Here is a 15,959-nt window from a genome sequence, read left to right on the forward strand (position 1 = left end):
GTTGACTTCAGAGGAGTTATACCAGACCTAGGCCAGTGTAACCAATGACAGAATTTGGCCCATGCTCTTCATTGCATTCGCTGTAGTGTCCTTGTTGATCAAAAATGATAAAAATGCAGAGGGCCAGCTACAGTTTATACTATGTGGGGATGATAAATGGACCTTTGCTTTAGCTCTTCTTTTTTAATCTTTGTTTCTTTTTCCCTTCTCCAGGACGGGATACTAATGTGTTAGTATACATTAAGCGGAGGCTGGCAATGTGCGCAAGAAAGCTGGGAAGGACCAGGGAAGCTGTAAAAATGATGAGAGATGTGAGTCTGGATTTGTATTTATACTAAGGCTACGATTTAGTCATGGAGGTCACGGCAATCACGGATTCCATGACTTTTCCGGACCTCCATGACTTCTTCTGCTTCAGCTGTCGGCAGCTGAAGCTGGGGCTGGAGGCGCGACTGTGCATCCCGGCCCTGCTGCAGCTGGGGCTGGATGGCTGGAACCAGGACCCTGCAGCCCCTGCCCTGTGGCTTGGGGGCTGGGAGGAGGTGGCTGCAGCCAGTCTTTGCGCCCCTTTCCTGCAGCTGTGGCCAGCTCAGGAGCGGGGACTGTGCACCCCCTGCTGCGCTCAAGACCTGTGGTTTCCATGAATTTTTGTTTATTGCCTGTCCGACTTTTACTAAAAATAACTGTGGCAAAATCTTAGCCTTATTTATAGTTGCATGTAACTCTGTCCTTTGAAAGCAATAGCATAGAAATGATGTTCAGTTTGCTTGCAGATCACACATATAGCTGGCGATAAGAATGCTGCTGATAGGTTTTTGAGTCTAATTTGTATATAAACTATGTTAAAAGAAGATTATTAAGGTTGCAAGGTAAAGTAAGGAAAATGCTGGGAAATGCCAGGATTCAGGTTGCTTGTGCAATCTTAATTCAACCCCCTTGTTCACATGTGTTACGATGCGGTCTTTAATTACATTATCACATACTATTTTTCCACAGGATCCCTGCCTCATTCAATTCATAGAATGGATGATGTTGATTTAATGAGTTCAGTACATGAGCTTTATCCATATTGGTCAATGTGTGGCCCATGCCTTATTTACTACACACCATTCAAATCCTGCTTTGAAAACAGAATTTTTAATATCCTCATGGTCTTTTCTATAGTATTCATCACTATAGGATTTGAGTGCTCCACAAACAATTAATTCAGTTTCACAATACCTCTGTAAAGTAAGTGGGTATTATTACTCCCATTTTACAGATGGGGAACTGAGGCACAGAGGTATTATGGTCAAAAGTATCCTTAATGTTGGGTGCCTAATTTGAGAGACCTAGCTCCTGATTTTCCAGAGTACTTAGTATTATATAGCCCCTTTTATGTCCTTAGCACAGCTCCCATTGACTTCATGTGCAGGTGTGAGTGCTCAGCACTTCTTCAAATCAGACCCTAGGATCTCAAGTCAGGCACCCAGAAAATGAGGAACACACAGTTACTGACAACCTGTGAAAAGTTTGGTTTAAGTGACTTGCCCAGCATCACATAGGAATTCTGTGGCAGAGGCAGGGATAGAATCTAGTTCTCCAGGACAGAATTCAACTGCCTTAACCATGAGATCGTTCTATCTCTTCTTGCAATCCCTGGCCTCATTCACTACACATCTTCCAATTTCTGCAAAACATGGAAGCGGGTGTCCTACAGACAACAATCCCCTTCCCTACACAACCTGATTCATCCCCAAGGTAGGTCCATGCTGTGCACTGAATGACACAGGGGTCCTGTGGAAAATGTAATTAAATTTTGTATTATAAGGCATTATGAACAAGGGAACTGAATTAAGATTGCATGGTCAATCTTAACTTTGGCATTTATACTTTTTGGTGGTTGGTTTTGAAACTTTAATGTTCTTTTCACATAGTTTAGAGACACAATTAAAATTTCCTATGTTTAAAAAAACTGGAAAAATTGAAAAAAAAACAAACATTCCATCCTGTGGATGGATTATCATCAGATATACAGCACAATCCTCTATCTCTTGAGCTAAAGGAGTGACCAGTAACAGTAGTAGGTTGGCATTCTTTATATGAATCAGTTCCAGTGGTGGATGAGACACTTTGCCAAAAAGTTTCACAGATAATTGCTAGATGGCAAAAGAATATTGAAACTCGGGAATGCAGGTTCTATAGGGAAGTGTACTCAGTGGTTACAGACCCTTCTGCTCTTGCATCTCCCAGCTTTCCATATCCCCTTCTTCTCCTATTCCCCACCCCTTTCCCTAGCTCCTGCCTTATCTCTCCCCTTTTGCTATCCTCCAGGGTTACTCCCTGCTCAGTGCTTAAAGGTTACAATGGGTTGCAGACCCAGGAAATAACACTTATAAAAAGGGAAGTGGGTCACTGAGGGGTGCACATTTTAAATACCACTTGGGAGAAAACCCCCTTTGATTGGCTACTTTCCCCACTTGCCCACAGGAAAAGCAGCAAGTCAGGGTTGCTGCAGGAAGCAGGCAGAGTTCTCTCCCTCCCCTCTCAGGAGAGGGCACCATTGTTACAGGATGGCAGAGGAGGCAGCAGAAAGAGCACGGTAGCTCAGGGCTGCTCTGCTCCCCCCTCTCCTTCTGTGCGGGTGCAGTGTGTTGGCACCTCTGTTCCTTTCCCCCTCGTCTCTCCTTATTGTCAGCACCTGGCTGGGGAGAGCAGGGTGAAGAACCCCAGTGGTTTCAGGAGGCGCAGAGGTTAGGGAAGGTGGGCGGCAAGATTGATGTGGGAGCAGCCTTGATGGAGGGCTGTGGAGCGGCAGAACTGATGTGGGAGCAGAACTGATGTCTAGGTTGGAGTGGGGAGAACAGATGTGGGGACAGAATTGTTGGGGCTAGGGCAATATTGACTTGGCGGTTGAGGGACAGATTAATTGCTGAATAGGAGGACAGGTATATATTGGGGTGATGATAGCCCCTCCCCCCCACTTTTTTCAGGCCAGTTTAATTAGTGTCCCCATCCCTTGCTCCTCACCACCCGCCGTTCTTCACCCCTCTGCATTCAAATCCTCTGCATTCAAATCAGGCTGTTTCCTCCTTCCCCTCCCTGCTCCCTGGGTGCCAGCAGGAGGAGCATTGAGAGCAGGGGGGAGAGAGTTTTTCTGTGCTGTCACTTCCTGTGCCTGGTGACACAGTTGCCTCAGGCTTCCAGGAAGAGCAATTGCAGGGAAATACATCTCAGCCCATGCAGTCCAAGGATGGAGGGTACTCAACTGGTCTTTGGGGATAGCACATGCACCATCCAGTAAACCCACAGGAGCTCTGGGGGAATGGAGAATGCTCAGTGAGGAAGGAATCTTTGGACAATTTAGCTGCTCAGATCTAACAAGTCTCTGCTTTTTCCCCAAATTTTTCCCAAACCGTGTGCTCTGAAGTGTCCAGCCCTCTCCTGGAACACTTGAAATAAGAATTGTTCGCTCCTTTAAAAGACAAAAGCACATCATAGCTTATTAATTTAACTAAGGCAGATACACCCTTCCCTTCAAACACAACAGTGAATTGGTTTATAGTAAAAATAAAACAAATTTATTAACAATAGGTCATAGGTTAAGTGATGCCAAGTAAAAGAAATAAAAGTAGAGATGGTTACAAGTAAATAAAAGTGAAAACACGCATCTGAAAGTCTGAAACTTACTGTAGCAAGATACAAGCTTTGTTCAATGTGGTTTCTCTCATCAATCTTCCTTCTTCCCAGGGATGGCTGTCTTTCCCTCAGTCAGAACCTTCCACAAAAGTACAAGAGGCTGCATGTTAAGGCATACGTTTTATGACAATATTAATCACCAATTTGTCATGGGCTTTCATGAACACCTCACTTGATAAACTTTTTATAGTAGAGTAATATTGTAGACAATCAGTTGATTCAATTGCTTACACTAAGGCTGCGAGTCTGTCAGAGAGGTCACAGAAGTCACGGATTCTGTGATTTTCCATTACCTCTGTGACATCTGCAGCAGCAGCAGTTTGGAGGTGTGGGAGGGGGCTTGGGGCTAAGGGCAGGGTGATGGGGGGTGTGGGGCAGTGCTTACCTTGGGGTGGGGGGGCTCCCCAGTTCCCACTGGCATGGCCCTGCAGCTCCTTGGCAGAGGGGCCGGGGGCTCTGGGCGCTGCCTGTTCCTGCAGGCCCTGCCCCTGCAGCTCCCATTGGCTGTGGTTCCCAGTCAATGGGAGCTGTGCAGCCAGCACTTGTGGCAGGAGCAGTGCATGGAGCCCCCTGGCCCCTCCGCCACTTAGGAGCTGCAGGGACACATGGAGCCAGGTAGGGAGCCTCCAAAACCTGCCTAACACCCTCCTCCCCCCCCCCCCCCCCGCACCAGCAGGGGTCCCGGGCCACCTCCCTCAGCACTCACGGTGCCCCGGACCGCCCCCCCTCAGAGTACCCACTGCTCCCCGCCCAAGTTTTAGTTAGGGGTATGTAGTAAAAGTCATGGACAGGTCATTGGCTGTGAATTTTTGTTTATTGCCTGTGACCTGTCCATGACTTTTACTAAAAATATCCATGACTAAAACGTAGCCTTACTTATCACTTGAGGTTCAGACCTCCTGTCTTTATAGCCAAAGCAAAGGTTCTCCCCCCTCACCCCTTGGAAGTTGTCTCCTCACCCTCTTGTTAGATTGATAGCTTTGTTTACCTAATATGTTAATAGACTGTCATTGTCTCTGCCTGATGACTAAGCTGGTCAGAGAAGCAAATATACATTCCTTTGTCTAGGGCAGACCTGTTTACCAATTCCCCCTGACATGCCTGGCTTAAACACATTTTAGTCATCATTACAGCATATATTCATAACTCTTAATACACATTGCATACATCCTTCATGCAAGAGTATTAATGATCAATCAAGTGTATTAGTTTTCTAGTGACATATTACATGACACCTTTTAGATATAGATTATAACCATAGTGAGCTGGGGTACAGTGAAATGGTAGGCCAGCTGAAACTTATTACCTGATCCATTGAGCCCCTTGCCTTCTAGCACTGGAATGCTCTAGGGGTCGCAGCCACCTGTAATGTTGATGATTTGTAACATTTATGTAATAACTGTACAATGCAACTGTTAACACTCACTACGCCCACCGTCCAAGATTTACCATATAGTCAGTCAGAATGAGGAGACTAGTGAAAGATATTGAGATGAATGAAATGACTTTCAGAATTTGAGGAGATATGATGTAATATTGGCTGCTGAAGAAATAATGCAAAATATGAACCAAAATACCTTGTTTCTAACAAATTTAGAGACAAAGGAATTTTCTCCCTTCCATTTCCACAGTTTATTTCATGAGCATATCAGAAATGCAATACTTTAGGCACTGGTGTATATAAACTTTTTGTTGATAGATAAGACTGGCAAAGTATTTGCATATCCACCCTTGTTCTCACATGGATTAGGAAGAAGTATAGAAAATATATTGATATTTGTCAACATATCTTACATAAGAACAGCCATACTGGGTCAGATCAATGGTCCATCTAGCCCAGTATCCTGTCTTCTGACCATGGTCAATGCCAGGTGCTTCAGAGGGAATAAACAGAACAGATAATCATCAAGTGATCCATCCCCTGTCACCCATTCTCAGCTTCTGGCAAACAGAGGTTAGAGACACTTCAGAGCATAGTTTTGCATCCCTGCCCATCCTGGCTAATAACCAGTGATGGACCTATCCTCCATGAACTTATCTAGTTCTTTTTTGAACCCTGTTATCGTCTTGGCCTTCACAACACCCTCTGGGAGGGAATCCCACAGGCTGACTATGCATTGTGTGAAGAAATACTTCCTTTCGTTTGTTTTAAACCTGCTGCCTATTAATTTCATTTGGTGACCCCTAGCTCTTGTGTTATGTGAAGGAGTAAATAACACTTCCTTATTTACTTTCTCCACACCAGTCATGATTTTATAGACCTCTATCATATCCCCCCTTAGTCGTCTCTTTTCCAAGCTGAAAAGTCCCAGTTTTATTAATCTCTCCTCATATGGAAGCCGTTCCATACCCCTAATCATTTTTGTTGCCCTTTTCTGAACCTTTTCCAATTCCAATATATCTTTTTTGAGATGGGGCAACCACATCTGCATGCTGTATTCAAGACGTGGGCGTACCATGGATTTATATAGAGGCAATATGATATTTTCTGTCTTATTATCTATCCCGTTCCTAATGATTCCCAACATTCTGTTAAGCTTTTTTGACGGCTGCTGCACATCGAGTGGATGTTTTCAGAGAATTATCCATAGTGAGTCCAAGATCTCTTTCTTGAGTGGTAACAGATAAGTTAGACCGCATTTTATATGTATAGTTTGGATTATGTTTTCCAACGTGCATTACTTTGTATTTATCAACATTGGTTTTTTTTCAATTTTTCAATTTTTTTTAAACATAGATGTTTCAGTTTTATACATATGAAGAAGTTATTTGATTGTTGTTATGGACTATATCATCATCTCCGTTTATGATCTGATTAATATGGTAATATTATTGTGTCATAGACTAAACTGAAGAGCTTGAATTATGTTTTCGATGATGATATGCTGCTTTAATCTGGTACACATAGCTGAGTTGACTTTATCAGAATTACCAAGTAACACATAATTTGTATGGAAGAAGTATATGTAGGTGTTGCTTTTATTTAGACATCTGCTGATAATTAATGATTTATTATGATTCTGAACCAGAAACCAGAAGCCTGTCATTTTTCTAGACACACTGTGCTCAATTCTCATCTCATGTAGGCCAGTGTACATATGGAATAACTCCACCGCAGTCAATTGAGCTACTCCAAATTTATTCCAATCTGTGTAAAATACGGCCAAATATGTATAGAGTGGATGAGAGATCTTACCAGCCATAATGAAGGCCACAGTCTGAAACCTTGGTTTTATTTGTTGTGCTGCTTGAGTAAAGAAGATTTAAGCATGAGTGTTTTGAGAGATTTAGTTTGGTTTGGCAAGCACAGAGATGATTATGTCTGATCCTCTTCAGTGTCCCAGGCTGTGGCCATGCCTAGAAAGACTTTTAAAATCTCGTCGAAAAGCCAGTGCAGAAACACACATGTTGGACAATTCAAGAAATCCTTTCATGTCAACTATTTTGCACTGAAGCAGTTTCTTTTCTTTGCTCAGTCTCTTACCCTGAAATGAATATGCTGGTTTTGGACTGCAGCCTTGTCTGTAATCAGAACACTTAGGGGTGAGCAAAGCAGTTATATACTGGGTGATGGATACAGGAGTAGTGATCACCAGCATTATTGACTTAGAAAAGTGGATCAATATAGTGAGGTGGATCATCTCCTTTGAGTGGGTCACTGACATTAATTAAAAATTGATTAAATTTTAGGACATACCATGTAGGAAACTGAATGGGCTAATTTTGCTAAATTAATTCAAGCATTCTAGGATGGAGCTGGAGAATATTTGGACCTTGGTAAAAACTTTCACTGGAGGATAATTTATGATCATTTAGAGTAAAACAACAGCTTTAAGGAGGGGGAATCATATAGAAGTCATGCCAGGGACTAGCAGGCTGAAGCAAACAAAGTGACAGGCCCAAACGAACCAAGGGCCGTACAATGAGTCCTCTTTAAGAGACAAAACAAAACCAAACCTCCCCAACAGGACATGTCTGTTCCATTCCTTCTGATGTCAGCACTGACCCTCCCCAGAGGTTTTGCTTTATGGCCTTAATGCAAGTAATGGGGTTTGGCCTGTTTCAGGGGTCTGGAGTTAGCATGGCTCCTCCACAGGGATTTTTGCAACACAGTTCTTACCCTCCCCTCCACCCAACTCCCAGATTAAAAGAGTACATCAGAGGAAACAAAGGCCATGGTTTCACAGCTCTTGTAGCTCCCTGAAAATCTCTCCCTTTTCTGAGGGAAAGGAGCTTCTTAAATCCCTTCCCAAGCTCTGAACTTCCTGCAGCACTGGGAAATACAAACCCATGAGTGCTGAGGGAAGAGGGGAGATCCAGAGCCCTCTGCACTTGGAGCTCTGATCTCACAACCCGAGTGGGGACAGCAGTCTGAGACTTCCTCACAAACCCCAAAAGACCCCCCGAGACCTCTTCTGCCACCTCAGTGACTGTGGAGTTCGCAGGCCCCTGCCTACTTACTTCTTACAGAAACATTGAAATGGGAAGGTGCTGGCCCTGGAGATTATCTTTATTAGCCTTAAGAGGCTGGTACATCCCATTACAGTGAAATTTTCTAATTTAATCTTGACTTTGGACCTGCTGCTTCAAAATAGACTGAATATGGTAATGTGAATATTGTTGTATGAGAAAGTGTGTAGAGTGGCCACCAGTAGGGATGGTTTTGGTTAAAAATAAGATTCCCTCTGTACCTTCACCCAAATCTGGAAATGCACACAAACCAACATTATTTTTAAGGTTCTAAAATATTTGTATGAGCTTTTTTTCACTTGGGGACCAGACCCAGCAGCTGGGAGTTCAGCAGTTTTGAAAATCTTGGTCACGGTAATTTCATTTGAGTTTTCACACTTCTGGAAAGATGCAGCATGTGTGTGTGTGTGTGTGTGTGTATATATATATGTGTTTAAGTGTGCACTTAGAGTATTAAGTATGCACTTTTCAGTGCATGTCTGTAGGTATCAATCAGCCTTAAGGATTTAAAGTGGCTTAAGTTCCTAGAAAGGTGCGTGTCAAATGTGTGTGATTAGCTGTTTTAAATGCTTAGACTGCCCTACATAGTTAAGGTGGTTTTAAAGGTTATGTCATCTGAAGGCTTTGAAGTGGCACCATGCCATATCCCAAAGTATTTAATACTATGGATAGGTTGGGGGGGGTATTTTCTTTGATCTCTGACATTAGCCATGTTTTTGTGAGTGTTTCTGCTGGTGTACCCTCAGCACTGGTGTGACACACTTTTGCTGATAGACATGAGCTGCATTTGTTAGCCTTTGAACTGCCCTTTTCTTACAATTAAAGGCTCAATACACTGAAGTATTGAGCACTCTCAGCTGCCATTGGAGTGTTCGGTATCTTGTAGTATCAAGGGGAGCAAATAGAGTTATAGTTATTGATAAAGGCAGCATGATCCCTATCAGCTTAAGAACATAACCTTAATTGCTGCTTGCAAGTGTAGCCACTGCCTGCCTCTCCCACACAGTTATGGGAAGGAACTTGTGAGTGAAATTCTTTGGCCCATGTTATTCAGGATGTCAGATTAAATGGCATAACTAGATCATCATAATTAGGTCAGACTAGATGGTCAAAACTACACTGATTTCATTGAGGTCAGAATTTCACCCTATGAATCTATGAATTCCAGGTACATGACTGCCATAAAAACCATAGCATTTACCAGGATCTACTGCAAAGTGGTATCTGTGATACCTAATTCCTATTTTAAGTAGAGGAAAATACTATGATATAACAAATGGTAAATGCTGATTTTAAGGTTAAGATAATAGATTTCTAGTAATATAAAAAATTATAAGATACTATTTATCACTTAACTGAAGCTGTCTAAAATAGTTCAAATTCTACTCTCCAACACTCAGAAAAGTAAAAAAGTTCACTGAATGCTATCTAAGTTCACCATTAGTGTCTTTAATGTTAGGCATGCTGAAAGTTGTTTTATCCAGGTTGCTACAACAAGTGATTGCCCTTTTTGCACTTGTTGAAAATGTGTGTTTGTCCAGCAGAAGATTGTATTTCTAAAGAGTTTTCTTGTAGCATCTACTACCAAGGTGTGTGTGTGTGTGTATATATAAATAAAATCTGCCTTGCATATAAGGAGTCATATAAGGAGTCTTCATTAATGATCTGGAGGATGGTGTGGATTGCACCCTCAGCAAGTTTGCAGATGACATTAAACTGAGAGGGGAGGTAAATACACTGAAGGGTAGAGATAGGATACAGAGGGACCTAGACAAATTAGAGGTTTGGGCCAAAAGAAATCTGATGAGGTTCAGCAAGGACAAGTGCAGAATCCTGTACTTAGGAAAAAAGAATCCCATGCACCGCTACAGACTAGGGACCAAATGGCTAGGCAGCAATTCTGCAGAAAAGGACCTAGGGGTTACAGTGGACAAGAAGCTGGATATGAGTCAACAGTGTGCTGTTGCTGCCAAGAAGGCCAATGGCATTTTGGGGTGTATAAGTAGGGCCATTGCAAGCAGATCGAGGGACGTGATCGTTCCCCTCTATTCGACATTGGTGAGGCCTCATCTGGAATACTGTGTCCAGTTTTGGGCCCCACACTACAAGAAGGATGTGAAAAAATTGGAAAGAGTCCAGCGGAAGGCAACAAAAATGATTAGGGGACTGGAACACATGACTTATGAGGAGAGGCTGAGGGAACTTGGATTGTTTAGTCTGTGGAAGAGAAGAATGAGGGGGGATTTGATAGCTGCTTTCAACTACCTGAAAGGGGTTCCAAAGAGGATGGATCTAGACTGTTCTCAGTGGTAGCAGATGACGGAACAAGGAGTAATGGTCTCAAGTTGCAGTGGGGGAGGTTTAGGCTGGATTTTAGGGAAAACTTTTTCACTAGGAGGCTGGTGAAGCACTGGAATGCATTACCTAGAGAAGTGGTGGAATCTCCTTCCTTTGAGGTTTTTAAGGTCAGGCTTGACAAAGCCCTGGCTGGGATGATTTAGTTGGGGATTGGTCCTGCTTTGAGCAGGGGGTTGGACTAGATGACCTCCTGAGGTCCCTTCCAACCCTGACATTCTATGATTCTATGATCACAAAAAGATGCATAACGGATAAGCCCTATGGCTTCCACCATGGTGGTTCTGTTAAGATGATCCCCAGTCTTCTGTTAAGAGGATCCCCAGTCTCCTAGAGCTTGTGTGCATCTTCATTCTTACACTCCTCTGTCCGTTTTCTTAAACTTCTGCAGATGGGGATTGTGGAGATCATTTATTTGTGCTGTTCCATGTCTCTAGAACTTCCTAGCCTTTTATGAGCCAGTACGTTATTTCCTCTCTTTTAAATTTCAGTGTAAAATCTTCCTCTCTTTTCTATCATTTAACTGACTTTCTCTGAAAAGTACTTAGTATGCTGTGGATAAAGCATAGTCTAATGTATTTGGGAGGAAGGGATGTTGAGGGTAGTGATAAATGACTCTGCTTTCATGCTTTGTAATGTTACTAATCATTGGTGGAAAAAACACTTCATTGTTATAAGTTATTTTCTGTTATTCTATTTGTCGCTCTTGTATGAAGGTGCGATTCAAAAATATTAAACATACATCTGGTACAATTTGGCTTCCACTGGTTTTATGCAATATATCCCTTTAAAACTTATTTTTATTCTTTAAAAGTGTGAATTTTTCGCACTGATCCACAAGACAGTGTCTAGACTATGGCATTTTTGTAATTATATTTTTAAAAGGGCACAGATCAAACTCTGAAAGGTTTGAACAGCCTTTTTAAGCCTCCAGGTTAGCTAAGAAAGGACATAATGGCTGAAAGTTCAAAGACAGTTCTACAGAGGTCTCAAATACAATGACTTTATTCCTCTGTTGTATAGTTTGAGATTGTAATTGTTAACCTTGAGCCACACACACAATACAATACAATACAATACCCTATACATAAATACACCTCTACCCTGATATAACTGATATAACGCGACCTGATATAACATGAATTTGGATATAACGCGGTAAAGCAGTGCTCCAGGGGGCGGGGCTGCGTGCTCCGGTGAATCAAAGCAAGTTCAATATAATGCGGTTTCACCTATAACGCGGTAAGATTTTTTGGCTCCTGAGGACAGAGTTATTTCAGGGTAGAGGTGTATAATGTTACATGGTCGGACTTGGCAATAGCCAGGAAATGGAGAAATGAAGCTGAAATTCCACATTTAATCCATCCCATAATCTCCCTCCTAAATACTGGGGTCTTTAAAGTGGTGGTTGACTTTCTCAGTACCAATAAGGCAGGGCAGGTGACAGGAGACTGTCATTTCAGATACCATTGCTAGTAACAGCATTACTAGGAGCTGGGATGGATGGAATTTCAAGTTTTCTTTTAAGGTAACTGCATTTTTTTTCAGTTTAAGCCAAAACCTTAAAATTCTTTTAGCATTCATGAATATGCTTAATTGAACACAGTGCTCTAAATGTGTTTTTGTTTGTTTGTTTCATTGGGAGCATATACATATAAACAACAAATAATAATGGAATATAGTTCATTATAAAATATATATATATATATATATATACATGTACATCGATGGTGCAGATAGAGGCTTATGAGAATAAATCTGTCAACACCAAGTTATATACAAGATCATTTATCCACTTCCATGTTCCCCTGAGTCCCAAGGACTAGATGTAGGGCACATACTGTAACTTAAAACTGATTTCTGCATGAATAATGTATCATTGCTAATTGATGTATGGGGATAATATCATCACAGGGAGAAAATTGTACACAAAATCTACGGCTGCATTCCTTGAGAACATTTAAAAATTATATCTAAATGTAGAAAAATTGATGAGTGAAATATTCTGAGGGAAGGCTGTCCGCCTTCCATAAACCACCCTTGTAGAGATAAAACTTGTTCTTTATCCAATAAATCAAGAGGGGATTTCCATGCACAGAAAAGCATTTTTTTATGAATCAACACCCTAGCACATCCATCACAGAAATCACTGAACCTACACCCTGCAATATGACTTGGGGTGAGTCCGGAAATGTGACTCTAAAGCATAATGAGAAGATATGCAGTAATTTAAGATTTGTTTCCAGAATTCTTCTCAGTTTGTAGTCCTAAAGTACTAATTACATATTTAAGATATTTTAAAACAAGTATTAATTATCTGGTAGTGGTAATATTTACATATAGTTACAGTATAGCTAATGAACATCCTAATAAAAACCTATTTCACTTTCTACACATGCATACAAATCAAGGGTCCCCAAACATCCAAATCAAATAGAACATGGATTAATTACATTATCCAATCCTAATTTTATCACTAGAAGATGCTTTTGACTAGTTTAAATTCAAAAGAAAATCCCAAATTAGCTACTGTTACTACATTATGTATATGTTTATACCATAAAATGGCCCATCTTAACATTTTAGTTTAGACATATTGGGCCTCATACCTCGGTGGAGCTGGGCCCATTTACACCATCTGAGGATCCAACCCATTCTGTTGTGCTAAGGAACTGAGGGTGTTACATAGAAATTGTTAGCTTGCCCTGATCAGTGTTCAAGAAGCTGCATTGACTTTAATAAGAGCTTTTTGGTTGCTAGAGATACATAAGGGGAAGACTCCTTGTTAAAGCTTGATGCATGTTTTACGGGATTCTAGTCAATACCTTGGTAGAAGAGGTAACAGTACTTCTGTTTTTTCCCTGGAGGTGAGGTGGTGCAGTGGTTGCCAGTAAAGAAGAAGCATTTATCTTGTCATAGCATGAATCTTTTAAAAGGGAGATTAGGGAAGAGAGTTGAAAAATAGTAAACTGGATAATTTGATAAATGGAGATATGTGATATCACTTAAAAATAAATCTTCTGATTTAGGGCTAGACCTGTGTCTGTTAGTCACAGCCCAGAGTAAGCATGTAAGCAACAGGGAGCCACACTGGCCAGGGGCAGGGGAGTATTCTGCCTCTGTGACCATGCTGTACAGAGGGAACTTGGCCAATATTACATCCCTTTATGGTCTTCAGCCCACTGCCCCTTGGAAACTGCTCCCACCCTGTAGTTGGCATGAGGGAGGAGGGGACAGGACCTCCTTACTGCCCCTCAGACCAATACAGAATTTGGCCTTTGGTGAGCAGGACTGGTTTTAGAGGTGGGTGAACAGGGAGATAGTTCTGGACATCAACTTCTGGGGAGGTGCCACACTGCTGTGCCGCGTGGCCTTTTTTTTCCTGTCTTCTCTGGTGATTGGTTGTCTGTTTGTATTGCTCGGCCGCTGAGAGGGTGGAGGGGCGCTGAAAATGTTTTCAACCCTGGCTGGCAAAACACCTAGAGCCGGCCCTGCTAGTGAGCATCTAGCAGTATTGTATTTCAACCTGTAGCAAGGTTTCTGCAGCATGCTGTTCATTAAAGGCACACTTTAATTGCTGACCTATCTTTATAATGTTTCCATCAGGGTGGTTTTACTTTCTGGCATTCATACTGTGACTGAAAAGAATTTAAAATAAAAGAGCAATAACCTGCAACTTACTGTGAAACTCACATAATAAGTGAACACGTTATCTAGCAAAGCATGTTCTCTGGTTTGTTTGCAGTGAACCTTGGAGTAAGTTGAGTGGCTAATTGTACAGGTTTTTATTTTTGTAGCTGCTGCATAAATTGATTTCATGATAACTGTTTTGCACTTCTTCACCTAAGGCCTTTCCTTGAGGGAATGTGTGTTAACACTGTCAATTTGTAGGTCTAGCAGTCCAGACAGTGCCCTTTACTGTGTTGCTGTATGATGCAAGGTTTTCTCACTGCAACAGAACCTAATTTAAAAAAAAAAAAATCAATGATTGATGTCAACAAGAAGTAAAGTGAACCACAACAAGGAGAATGTTACTGGACATAGTACATCTATAATTGGCTGCAACTCTTCATTTTGTTCACTAACAAAGAGACAGCTAGTCTAATAACCATTGTTCAGTCTCAGGGAACTGGGGTGATCACTCTTAATTCTTCAGAAGGGTATGTTTTTAGTAACATGCTCTGTGTGAGCTTTACGTCATTATTTACTTAGGGCTAGATTCTGCCATCCTTACTCCAGTTGAGTAGTACCTTATGCAGTGAAATACCCAGTTGTGAGTTAGGGAGACGGTTTCTGGCCCTCGCATTTTACTAGTTATATTTCTTTGTGGCAGACAGGAAAAATGTAAAAGATTTCTGTGGCAGGTGACTGAGGAGAATTGTAACTGTACCTTACATCACTCAGGTTTTTAGACCATAGCCTTTATTGACAGTAGCCACTTCCTTCTAGCACCTTACAGGGCAGGAATGATAAATTATAACTCCTTTCACACTTGACTACATACTGACTGTTACTTCAGTCCTCACTCTACCTTTTCTGAAGTGAGTTTCCTTATCTCTGGAGGAGCTGTGTATTAATTCCCCACTAACAGCCACTTATATCAATCCAGGCTGTTTTAAGTAATGCAAAAGCTATTAAAAATAACAAGAAAATCACAAATAAAATAAACTTGATGTGGAACTTGAACTTGAACACAACTAGACTAAACACTGCAGAAAGCCACCTTAGGACCACATGCGTAAAGGCTCTAGATGTGGACTCTCAATGCCCTCACTCTTTTGTATAATGGAAGGATTGATCTGTTTTTCATCACAGTGCTGCTTCATTCTATCTATATCCAGGTCCATCATTGCTAGGACAAGGTTAGATAAAGTTATTGTTCTTGTTCTGCACAAATTAAAGTCTCGCCCAAATTAATGATATTTGCAAATTACTGTGCACTTTTCAAACTTGAACTTTAAAAAGTTATTAGTATCAAAATGAGTGACATCCACTCTGAATTTAACAACTGCAACTACATCCTTCTGAGGTTTACCCACAATCAGAATACAGTGTCAGTCTTTAGTATATATTTTAAACACTGAAAAATGGAATCCCCTTGTGTATTAAAATGTCTATCCCCCTTTATGGGAATCTATTATTCATACAATTTTAGAAGTGTCTTTCTTTCTAATGTGCAGTAGCTATCAGATGTAATAATGAAAAATCGTGTGCAGTTCTAACCTTTCCATCAATTTTAAAAAAGATTTTAAAAGTACCCACTGTAAATATTACTTTTGAAAAATCCCAACACTGAATTTCATTATATATATATTTTACCCTGTCTGTAAACTGGTAGAAGCAGTTAAAAATCACAAAGGGGATGAGAAACAAGTCCGGTAGAATCTAATCTGAATCCTTGACTGAAAACACTGATTATCTGAAATTGGACCTGAATTTTTTTTTTCTGATGAGCA

The 15,959-nt window shown here is 41.2% G+C and overlaps 1 protein-coding gene across 7 annotated transcripts in view; it reads left to right on the forward strand.

Moving 5' to 3' along the window:
• ST7 (suppression of tumorigenicity 7) overlaps window positions 1–15,959 on the forward strand; it is a 234,325-nt gene that overhangs the window by 155,771 nt on the left and 62,595 nt on the right. For all 7 annotated transcript variants that reach the window (XM_077834305.1, XM_077834297.1, XM_077834288.1 and 4 more), the window contains one exon: window positions 214–311. In XM_077834305.1, coding sequence (XP_077690431.1) covers window positions 214–311 — 98 coding nt within the window. The remainder of the gene's footprint in view (window positions 1–213; window positions 312–15,959) is intronic.

The sequence above is a fragment of the Eretmochelys imbricata genome, chromosome 1, assembly GCF_965152235.1.
Source record: "Eretmochelys imbricata isolate rEreImb1 chromosome 1, rEreImb1.hap1, whole genome shotgun sequence".
Classification (NCBI taxonomy): domain Eukaryota; kingdom Metazoa; phylum Chordata; order Testudines; family Cheloniidae; genus Eretmochelys; species Eretmochelys imbricata.